We start from the raw sequence: 11,805 nt of genomic DNA, 5'->3' as shown, positions 1-11,805 counted from the left end.
GAAACTTAATTAAATACTTCGGAGAGACTTAAATTAAATGGAGGAAGGTGATAGTTTCTCTGCATTGAATGTATGAATAAATTAGTAAATTTACAATTTATAAACATTTTTTAACGTTTAATGTTAATAAAGACAATTACAAAATCTAATATGGTATGTGAACCTAATTAAAAAAAAAATATAAGGACCTAATTAAAAATTTGATAAAACTGTAAGAACCGACAAAGTAATTAAACTTTTTTTAATTAGGAATAATTTGGTAACAAAAATTAAAATTTTGGTAAAAAAGACAATTTGAAAACTAAGCTAAACCTTAAAGACAATTTTGTAAGTAAAAAATGTTAGAAACGAAAAAATTTTTTAACTCTTACCCTAAAAATCAAAATTGTACTTAACCCTAATAAAAAAGATACATAAGCTAATTGAAGTTGGTGTATTAAGTATATCATTGACTTTTGCTCTTAATCTTTGCAATATACCATCAGCTAAACAATTTTTAAAAGCTTATCACAATGGTTAAAGAAGATACATAAGCTAATTGAAGTTGGTGTATTAAGTATATCATTGACTTTTGCTCTTAATCTTTGCAATATACCATCACCTAAACAATTTTTAAAAGCTTATCACAATGGTTGTTTAGATGTTCCATTAACCTTTCATCTTTATTCTCTTTGGTCACTTTAATGCCACTCCTCAATGAGAGAGATGTGTCATTCACGATGATCAGGTTATCATACTTCTTGTTAATATATTTGTAAATTATAATACATATAAATATCTTTCGTTAGATAGTTTACTTCTATTTAATTTATTTTATTTTTTGTTAGAAACTCACTCATTTTTAAATTAATTATACTTTTATTTAACAATAATTATAAATTCATTTTTTTTATAATTATATAATATCTATTAATATTATTTTTTAATAAATACTTGTAGTATATAATAGTATAATAGATATAAACTAGTTAATAAATTATTAAAATTTGAAAATAATAGTTATTTTAATATAAAAACAAAATAAAAATATTTATGATAGAATAAAATTAACAAAATACTCAAAATAAAATATTTATGATAGAATAAATTTAACAAAATACTTATTGTTCTTATTCCATATTATTTTAAAATAATTAGATATTCTTAAAATGTTAGTAAAAATATATATTTTAAATTTTTTACTATTTTTATTTTTTATTTACATAAAATCAGATCAACCGATTAAATCATAAACCGGTTCAGTTCTAACAACTATGCTCTCAACTGTCTTGTGTTCCCTGCATTTTCTCGATCTCAATTAATTGTCTCCAGTGACCAAATTGACTAGATACAATTTGATCTTGCCTTATTATGTGAAAGATTTAACAATACAAGCCATGGTTAAAAAAAGAACATTACACGAGCTGAAAATAAAGATTCTGAAAGAGACCATTTCCTTGTAAATTAAATTTTTGAAATGTGGAATGAAATTGTGTCAACAAAGTAAAGCCCACCATGTTACAAAATTTCAGGCGGGCATGATCCCCTCACCCACCTTCAAATGACCTTCAAATGCTGCCACCAGAATCTAAGACATTTTTAACTGTCAATGCTTCAACACCTTTCTAAGAAGGGTTGCATGAAAAATACTAATTTTGACTAGTGTATATATGTAGTGGAATCATTTCCTGGTCAATAACCCCTTCATCAAGAATATCCCCAAACAACCAACCGTCACTGCAGCCATAACACGAGTTCCAGTGGAATCTGAATCACCAGCGATGCTCTTCCTGCTGCTGGTTCTTGTTTGATGAGACTTTTCACCCAAGCTCCCCCGGAGAAGATTATTGAGGTTGTCCAATTGGTGCATGATCTGACGCTGACTGCGTGCTATACCTGATATCTGATGAGCATTCAATTCAAAAGTCAGTACCTCAATGATTTAGAATGTTTATAAGAATGAGCAGGGTTTCACCACTTGCACTAAAGCCAGAAGGCAACTGCTCAACGTCTTAGGGGTAAACAGAAGTCTAGTATTGGACAATATATAAGACTTTCAACGGTTGCCACTGTATTTAAACACTTGCTAATTGGTCATAAAATAGATGGAATAACATAATACCAACAACAAAGATAATTCTTAGTTTTTACAAGCATCAGGTTAAATAACTGCCTTTGGGGATAGAATACAAACAACATAAGTTGAATCTAAACAATGTCAAGTAACAAGAAAAGAATTTATAAAAATGGTAGAAATGTACAAAAACCATATATACATGCACATATAAGATCATTGTATTTCAACTTATTTCCATTTATGGAACCTACAACTTTTCACGTATCTGCACATAATTTAGCATGGAAAATCATACTACATAAGACGAATATATATTATCAAAACCGTTTAAAGTAGTCCTTTCAGAAAAAATCCGCTACAAGAAATCAACATTAAAAACATCAACACTGTGGACTGTGGTGTGTAAAATATAGTGTGAAATAGAGATTCGACATTGGACTAAGAAACGATACCTCATCTAGTAAAGGAGAATCTTTAGCTAATTGTGATGAAGATGAGGAATTAGTCAATTTAGATCCAGTTAGGGAACCATTTCCCAAACTAGTGATAAAGTATGAGGTGGGAGCAGAACCACTGCAGGCCTCAGCCTGAAGCGACATATTTTGTTGGCTTGGGGAACTTTTCTTGATGGTTAACTTGGTATTCAGCTCTTCAATACGACTTGTAAAGTCATCCATTCTATCATTGAGGGCAGAAATTTGATTCGAAAGCTGGTTGATGGCTCCCTACAAAATATTAGGTGTATGATCGCCAAAAGCAAATAGTTACTTGGGTAAAATCTGAGACACAAGTGATCATTTAAATTCAAGTAACTGAGTTTACCTGAGTTGCAGTTGTTGAAGAATCGGAATTTCTTTCACCAAAACCTCGGTTTTTAGCAGCATATCCAGTAACTTTGGCTAAATTTTTGTCCCTTTGATTTGTATATGACTGTGACATTCCACTGTTGAAGAGAGACAGCATCATACCTCAGCCATTTCCAATGAAGAACATAACAATTTTCCTTGAGAAATTAAACCTAGCTCTACCTAGATTTAGGGGAACTCAAATGCCTTCCCTCTACTTTGAAAGTCTTTAAAATCCTATCTCACCTTTCAGATAGCACAAGATATATTTAATACATCTTCGTTAAATCATGTAACTATCCAAATCAACCACATTGGTAAAACAATTAATCGCCAACCCCTCTCTCCACCCTCCACTCTCACACACAGTTGATGAATAGTTTCACTGATTTACAATTTATCCAATGAATGATGTACGGCTATGATTTTTTACCAATTGAGTTTATAAAGGGTCAACAAATAGATTGGCTCCAAGAAGCAACAACCCCATTGGGCACTGATAAAAGTCAAATTCTTACTAGAACTATATAAGCAATATCTCCTAAAGTGGTTTCTCTTAATGTATTCTTGGAAAATATTTACCTTCTCATGTATTTATTTCTCAATGCAACCCTATCTGCAGAGGCTCTAGAAAGTGCTTCTTTGGGGCTTGAAACCAAATCCTCATCTAGGCTGAGCTTTGTCTTTAAATCATCTGGTAGGGCCTGTGGAACAGTTAGAGAATGCTGACATAGAATCGCATTATTTACAGATGGTTAGTTGTCATACCATAACTTCGTTTACAAGCTTTTCAAGTTGAATTTGCTCGATGTAGGTCCGAGGAATGTAGGAGCCTTCCAGACCCAGCTGTTGTCCTATGTATTGTATAACTAAGCGATCTCTTCCTTGCACCTATTTATTAAGTTCCAAACAAAAGTTTAATTATAAAAGAACACAATGTTGAAGAAGGGGTAGGATATCCTGGTATAGATGCATGAGTTATAGCTGTAACATCAAAAGGATAAATTACGTAACAACTAAATGGACATCAATCCCTATAAGTGTTAGCTGGAGGAATACCATTAAATGTGATGCACTGAGCAGCAAAGGAAAGCCAAAAGAGAGTAATCTTATCCTATGAAAGCATTATTACATTAACAACCAAAAATCCAAGAGATATAACTAGGAAAAACAAAACATGTCTGACCTGAACATAATTGTCAATTTATTAGCATAGAGAAGAATGACAGTATTGTATTATAAAATTATTATAGCATTACCTGAACATAATGTCGATTTAGCTGCTCAAGCCAATCTAGTTTCACACAAACCCTATCATCAGAAAAGACATGGCTGTTTCTCTTAAGGATAGTGGCTATCGTGTATCCCAGAGCCATTAATCCACCAAGAAGTCGCACGCTGACCTCAAAAGTAATTCTTGGTGAAATTACAAATGGATTATCAGTCACCCACTCCTGAAGGTCACAAGCTAACAATTAGAATGAATGAATCAAAAAATAGAAAATTAGAGAAATTTAGCATTCACAATACTGAAGATATTAAAAATCGTATAACATGCCAAGACTAAGAAATATCAATAGCCACACTCCGAAAGAAAAACAGAAAGTTGCTATTCTCACTAACCAAGAAACTATGACCATTTATATTCCAATTTACCAGAAAAGAAGGCCAATCTACCACTAATGTCCCCTAAAGTATTTATACCATAAACTTCTAGCCTCATAAAACCAAATTTGAAGAAACAGAAGAATTAATAATGTTCAGTTTTCATATAGAAACAACAAAAGTGGTATTCATCAGTAAAACTAGCTGTAGAATATTTAGGAGGCACAAAAATAAATTATGTCCATGAGTTATATTATTCACTGCAGAATTTCTTTCCTGTGCATGCTTTTCAATAGACATTTTGCCTTATTGCGGATGTATAATGGAAAGCATTTATTTGCATCCCCCACCCCCTCGGTTTCAGTATTTAACTTCTGCATTTTCAATACTAGAGGAATATATCTAACCCTCCACTCCAGCACTCATTCTTCTTCAGATTTAGCTTTGTTTTTATCTATAAAAAAGTATACAGATCAACTTCTTATGCAAGTCAATACAACAACAACAAAGCCTTGTGAAGAGATGTTCCTGACAGAAGAGCTTATTTCAGATTATAAAAATCTAATGTTATCTACTTTAGTACCTGTAACAATGCAGAAACGAAATCATCTATCTTCAAATAAAAAAAAAAAAAAAAAAAAAAAAAAAAAAAAAAAAAAACAAATCCTTTAAAAGATTGAATTGAACCCACAAATACATTTATAATTTTATTTCAGTTAGATAGAAATATGTTTCAGTGTCGGAATTTTTTTTTCTTAAAAGAAGAAATTTCTTAGATGAAGCAGGAGAAAGAAGTGCACAAGAATGGAGGATAAGAAATACTCAACAAAGAAAACCACTTGAGGAAAAATATAATGATGGAAAGGAAACTCCTATATATATATAGGAGTCATTGGAGAAGAACTCTTGCCTCTCAATTCTCAAACACCTTTGCATAGTCAAAATGTTTATGCCATGCAAAGAACTTGATCCCATAACAAATACAGAGGTGATGAAGTAGGTTGAAGATAGATAAATCTCAATTATACCACCCGAAGTCCCATAAACTGCATATTGCCACAATTTAACTGATGTAACTGTAGGAAATAATAAGTCACGTTAAACAATTATTACACTATAGACACGTCTTGACACCAATGAAGTGGATAATAAGTGTCAGTCTAACGTCAGTGGTCAAAACCAAGGGCACACAATTTTTTGATCATGTTAGATGTGTTTGATTCTGCACAGATAATATTAGGAATTGCCACTCACACACTCCAGTCGTGAACATTGTAATCAAATTTCAATATTTTAGTGCATGCTTAAGCATTAAATGATTCATAAAAGCTAATATTGAGCCTATTTGCTATTTGGCTCATTTGGCTGTTGGTGTGAACAGCAGATTTTTCCTCGGAATACATATTTAAAGGAACACTATCAAGGTAGCAATATTTCTATAACCACCAAGTTTTAATTTTACCCATTTCCTGTGCTCTTCATAAAACAAAGGCATCCTAATTATTTGTGTCAAACAACAAGAAATGTTTCGCTATAAACCAGTACCATATACTCGACTTCTCATACTCGGTATGCACTAGTTCTCGGTTGAAATGAATTAAATGTATAAATGTGTTCGTGGTTCAATCTAAACAGTAAACACAAAAATAACAAATATACACACACACACACACTCATACATCCTCTAATTATTATCCTAATACTTGAAGAGTTAAATATTTGATTATATATGTTATTTTTGAAAACATCAAAAAGGTAAAAAAAAAAATTCAAACCATTATTTAGAAATTAGGAGGATGAATTAGGACTTCTAATCATTTTTCTAATAATAGTAACAGCTATTCCTCATATATATAATTAATATCTATATCAATGAGCAACCAGGTCACTTCAGAATATAAAATTTAAACAAGAATCTGAAACAGATGAAGCTTACCTCAAACATGAGACTGTATTTCCCCTCCTTATTTCGCATCCTTAAATATGATTGGCAAGTTTCTGGATCTTCACCAGGTGGTAAAAGATATATGTCATAAGTCTGCTCTGTGGTTTCATTAAAATCTTCAGATAGAACAGCCTTAATTTGATCCGGATCTACCTTCCTTGCTGACTAGAACAAATGATACGATTTTTATTTTCATCAACGCGGAATCAGACATAAGCACCAAAATCAACAGGACTATCTTCTTTTTTTTTTTTTGGTGACATAAAAAAGTTATGCTGAGATTAACCTTCAATATATAAGTAGGACTCTGGAATCCAGTAAATGGGTTGAATTTGTTGATGATTTTTATATGTGCTGTCTGGAGATCTGGCTCAATAAATGCCTTGTACATTGGATATACCTGCAGAATAATACACTTAAGCACTTCTGGAAACAATTATTTTCTGAATCTGTAAAAAAAGCAGTTGTAAAGCTAGGAACCGTCTCAGATATTTGATGAATGATTTCTTCAGGTTCTTGACCAGCCCGTTGTATGTCACGTATAACTCGCTTTACAAGGTCAAGGTGAACTCCACCTGTAACAGATACTCGAAGGTCTAGTAGAGGTCGCAGCTTCTCACTCAAGGCATAGATGCCCTCTATAATTACAATTCTGGAGTTTGGCGGTTCTACTGTCCTGTAAGAAGGGCTCATTTTAGCTTGAAATTCAAGGAATACAAGCCAAAATGGAGTGAGAGTATCCTAAATCAATTGGGAAAAATTTTAAATTAAATTAATTCTAAGCACCTCACAGATCAGATAATAAATTAAAGGCTAATGTTCAACAACAGTAGTGGCTGCATCCCTAGACAATTAACTGCAGACTACAAATTAATGCCAACAATATACACAATTTAGCTTTATTTTATCTCTCTACCAAATAGTCTTCACCAATCACTCCCCTGAAATCAACACTTTCCCAACTTTGAAAAGATATGCAAACTATCCAGATACTCAAGATAGTTTAGAATTTTAACCTGTATCCTGTACGTGAGCTGGACTTGAAATCATATATGGGAACCTGAACTGGCTTTCCATCCTTTAGATCTTGTAGGTTTTGGAGCAATGTGTCATAATCTGTTAACCGAGGATCTGCACATATGGATAGCAGAGTTGACAAGATTGGTTCCCTATCTTAAAAATTTTCATCTAAGTTTAAAAATCATAATAACCAAAGCATTTAAAAGATACAAAAAAAAAATTATTTTGAAGATAAGGTAAATCATTGCATGACATAGGGAATACTGATTAGCTCACCTTCCCAAAGCAGAAAATGTAATACTTTCAAGGGAAGTGTACCTCACCAAGGCAGTAGGAAGGTCAAAAGAAATAACATATCTCCGTATTTGGATATGAGCTTTAGGGCAAAATAGCTGAATTACCTTTATGCCATCTTCGCAAGAATTCATTTTATAGCAATATCATTTGTTTTAATTTAACCTTATCTTATCAACCATTGAGTCTTCTGTCTTATTGGTTTCCACCACCCTTAGGCCTTAGTACCTACTTATTTATTGCAGGGAATTCCTATACTCATACAGCCTTACTGTTCTACACATGGCTTAAACATCTCAAATCCAAGTTTTAATCTTTCAGCGCAGATGCTCGACTTTTCAGCAGTCAGTAATGTCAATATCCAATAAGGATACTTCCCCTCCCCCTGCCAAAAGAAAAAGAAAGCCCAAACCCCAACCAAAAAAGAGAAAAATCATTTTACAATATTCAGAGGCTGAAAAAGAAATTATTTAATAATAAGACTAAGACTATAATTGAGCACCCACACCATTCCAGGCTCCAACCCTTAGAGAATAATTACATTCATTCATGTTTTGCAGTCAGTATCCTGTTAATGCACCATAGAAAGAATGCTAAAAGCATCATATAAGAGAATGCCAAAATGATAATTTACCATCAAAGTTTCCATCAACAATTCGACTAGAATCATTGTAATTGTCCATCGAAATGACTGTAATGCTGGGCATGAAGCCAAGTATCTTTTCAGTAAACACAGTCTTCCCAGCCCCTGAAGGACCTGCCACCCCCACCAATATTATTCCATCATTCTTTTGCGCTAACATTTGGCATGCACGAATTACTATGAAAAATCCCTTTTCAAATGATAATTGATCTTGGATTGATGCAACCTCATAGCGATCAGAATCTTTCCTTTTAACCAAGTGAACTTGATCTTTCAAAAGGCCAAGACGTTTATGATGGGAATCAGCACCAGAAGTGTCATTTGCCATTGAACAATTCTGGATTTCTTTTGTAGAGTCCCAAAAAATAAAAATAAAAAAATATTATTGCTAAATAACTAAATAAATAAAAACATAGTGTAACATCCATGTTATTGCCACAAACATATCTTTCTATAGCTCATATATCAAACCAAATATTTTCCAACATAAATCACGAAAGTATCCTTGTATTATTTGCATCCTTTCAATAAATATTATTTTTAAGCACAACAATCACCAAATTAACCCTACAGAGGTGGAAATTATACTAGTAATGACTGAAAATAAGAATTATTGTTTTCATTCATTTTCTACAAAGTAGTCACAAAGCAGGGCATTAACATTGAATAAGATTGCTTATACCAAACTTGGAATCAAAAGTATTGAAAATTTATATTGATATATGATCTAAATACATAATCACTGGAGCCCTTGCTGGATTAAGTTTGCATTATTATAGCTTAACATGAAATCTAGTAGCTCTATCACAAGAATAAATAACCATAAAACATTGCATTTCTGATCCTATATACCCCAGAAAACAAAATTTCAAAAACAATCACAAGTTTTATATGTTGCCACGAGAAACATTAGACTTTGATTGACAAAGATACAAAAAATTTTCTCTCTAAACTGCTGACCAGATAGCTTAGTAGTTCAGTATCATGTTACGATATGTCCAACACAAACACCATCTTCCATTACCAACCAAAACCAGAAAAAAATGAGAAGTTCAGCACTTTGTTCCCAAAAATAAGCAATTAATTGAACCACAAACTCTAAACAAGATGGAAAGGATCACGCACATAACCACAATAATAATTCTTTAAAAAAGAAGACACAGACAGAAGTTGTGCCAAGCAAAGAAAAACCCATAGAACGGGCTTCAAGAGCTGTGGATCCAAAACAATACGAAAGAAGCCGAAAAATTCCAAAAAACTTCCACAAGGAAAACAAAAATACCAAAGAAGAGAATGCAAATCTAAATTGATCCAATATGCACACTTACGATTATCAGAGAGCACTCACCAAAGGTCCTTCAATGGGGAGTAAAGAGTAATAGTGACTTCAGCAACAGAAATAACAATCACCGCTCAGAAATGAAGCCATGATTTTTTTCAAGGTCGGTTTCTGAAAATAAAAAATAAATTTAAATATAAGAAAGTATATTATATATTCACTTTTGGCAGAAACCTTTTTCCACGAAATTCAAGGAATGTGATTTTTCGGAGTAAAAAGTAAAAACACACAAGCAAGAGTAATTATTTATTTATTTTTATTCCTTTTCTCCTTTCAAAATCTCTCTCTATTAATTCACTCCCTCGTATGTCTACACATCTAAACCCTAAAACTAACCAAAGAGAAATGTGTTTCCACTTGCACAAAATCCAATTCCACACGTTTGTTTCCAAACCAAATTTTACAAAGACGACTCTGAACCAGGGCTTATATTTCTAACTGAACTTTAAAAGAGAAAAATCAGACGCATTTCATTTAAATAAAAAGGAGGTATGGTTTAAAAGGTAAAATGAATGATTTGTGGTGCACAAAAACTTGTAAACGGAGAACTAAACGCGGCGATCCTCAACGAACAAAACCAATTCAAGACTCGAAAAAAATTAAAAAAGAAAAAGAAAAAATGAGGCGAATTTTAATGAGAGAAGCAAAAGGAGATAATCTGGAATTGGAAGCGGAGGCAGAGAAATAACAAAATCAGATTACGAGAAGCAGCAGAAGGTTACAGGGGTACCTTTGGCAATACGGAGGAATAGTGGGTAGAGAAAGAGAGGCCTCTGCTGCTCAAGCTCAACGGTGCGTACTGAGAGGACACCAAGCGAGTAGCGGATATAACCCAAAACAGCACTTGACAAAAACAACGATGTTTTTGACAAAAAAAATATTCAATTTGCCTAGCCAAAAAAATTAGTGTTATTTTTTTATAGGAGTTAATCAATTTCAAAAAAATGTCAAAGACCGAATTGAATATTTTTTTGAAAACCTCATTATTCTTTTGAAATAATTATCAAAGATCGAGTGGAGTATTTCCTTAATTTTAATAAAAGTAGTTTAGTTTAATTTAACTAATTTAAAGATAAGTAAATTTTATTAATATTTAATGAATTTAATTTTTAAAAAATTTATTTATAAAAAATTGAGTATATACCTATTTTAGTCTTAAAAAAATTTTAGACCAGACACTTTAGTCTTCAACTAAAATTATTTACTCGATTGGTCCTTAACAATTAATTCCGTCAGTCACTTAGGTCTTTTACTCCGTCAACTCTAACGGATGACAAAATAGTCCCTGACAACTCTAACAGCGGACAAAATGGTCCCTGATCTCCTCTATTCGAAAACGACACTGTTCTCTCTCAATTTCCATCCTATCTCGCATAACACTAACAATCTAATACTGTAACTTCAAGCTACATAATGCACACTCTACAACTTCAATGTTCACAAGAAAAAAATCATCAACTTGTTCTCAACCAATTCATACTCAGGAAACTAATGACTATGTCTCTCAACTACTAGTTGTCTTCGATGGATTCCATGAATCTAGACAGCAAGTCTGATTTGTTAAGACTCGTCGTCATTGTTGCCATCTCTCTCCTCCTCTGTCCTATCATCTTCATGACCACGTTGTCCACCACTTTGATCGCTTCTTTCAACTTCTTCTCCGAACCAATGTTCAGTAATCGCTTTAGTTTCCATATGAGCGGCAACGGCGACATTACTCGTTGTACTGATAGCTTGGATGCGAGGTCGAAGCTGTCTCCCAACTTGGACTCCGAGAAAGAAGGAATGAAGCACTCAGTGTCTATTTCAAATGAGAATTTGCATATGATGTCAAAGGAGAATCTTCTCATGATGTCCTAATGTCTAACAATCTATATTGCTTGTCGGAGGTGAAGAAAGGCGTGCCCTTGGAGTAGTTGTGGAACTTGGTCTTAAGAATGTCGTGGACGTTGTCGGGGTTAGAGGTGATGTTATCGAGAACGTGAAAGTGGATGATTCTGGTGGATGAAATGCAGAGGAGGTGGATGTAACAGTCACATGAGATTTAGGAAGAGGTTT

General features: G+C 33.0%; 1 protein-coding gene across 4 annotated transcripts; it reads right to left on the bottom strand.

Annotated features, from left to right (window-relative positions):
- Nucleotides 1–1,408: 1,408 nt before the first annotated feature.
- Nucleotides 1,409–10,622, bottom strand: LOC107491253 (inorganic pyrophosphatase TTM2). 4 transcript variants are annotated; one of them, XM_016112058.3, is made up of 13 exons: nucleotides 10,478–10,622; nucleotides 9,737–9,858; nucleotides 8,400–8,753; nucleotides 7,468–7,582; nucleotides 6,932–7,127; nucleotides 6,738–6,851; nucleotides 6,443–6,616; nucleotides 4,161–4,355; nucleotides 3,670–3,792; nucleotides 3,484–3,605; nucleotides 2,879–2,999; nucleotides 2,509–2,781; nucleotides 1,409–1,882 (listed from the first exon to the last, which is right to left on the bottom strand). In XM_016112058.3, exons 3-13 carry the CDS (start codon nucleotides 8,734–8,736, stop codon nucleotides 1,661–1,663), a joined length of 1,992 nt encoding a protein of 663 aa, XP_015967544.1. In that variant the 5' UTR covers nucleotides 8,737–8,753; nucleotides 9,737–9,858; nucleotides 10,478–10,622; the 3' UTR covers nucleotides 1,409–1,660. The 4 variants fall into 4 exon arrangements, with proteins under 4 accessions (XP_015967544.1, XP_015967543.1, XP_052118011.1 ...); XM_016112057.3 differs by having other exon boundaries at nucleotides 9,757–9,858; XM_052262051.1 differs by lacking the exons at nucleotides 9,737–9,858; nucleotides 10,478–10,622 and adding an exon at nucleotides 7,748–8,150 and having other exon boundaries at nucleotides 6,932–7,122; nucleotides 8,400–8,534.
- Between the last annotated feature and the right edge of the window lie 1,183 nt (nucleotides 10,623–11,805).

This window comes from Arachis duranensis, chromosome 5 (assembly GCF_000817695.3).
Source record: "Arachis duranensis cultivar V14167 chromosome 5, aradu.V14167.gnm2.J7QH, whole genome shotgun sequence".
Lineage (NCBI taxonomy): Eukaryota > Viridiplantae > Streptophyta > Magnoliopsida > Fabales > Fabaceae > Arachis > Arachis duranensis.
Note: the sequence above shows the minus strand (reverse complement) of the source record. Positions and strands in the feature narration are given on the sequence as shown.

Excerpts from the sequence above, each read along its gene's own strand:
- LOC107491253 (XM_016112058.3), bottom strand. The coding sequence starts at position 8,736 with ATGGCAAATGACACTTCTGGTGCTGATTCCCATCATAAACGTCTTGGC. Across the intron at positions 6,852-6,931 it reads TTCATCAAATATCTGAGACG|GTATATCCAATGTACAAGGC; the intron begins GTTCCTAGCTTT and ends ATTATTCTGCAG. Across the intron at positions 6,617-6,737 it reads GTCCTACTTATATATTGAAG|TCAGCAAGGAAGGTAGATCC; the intron begins GTTAATCTCAGC and ends CATTTGTTCTAG.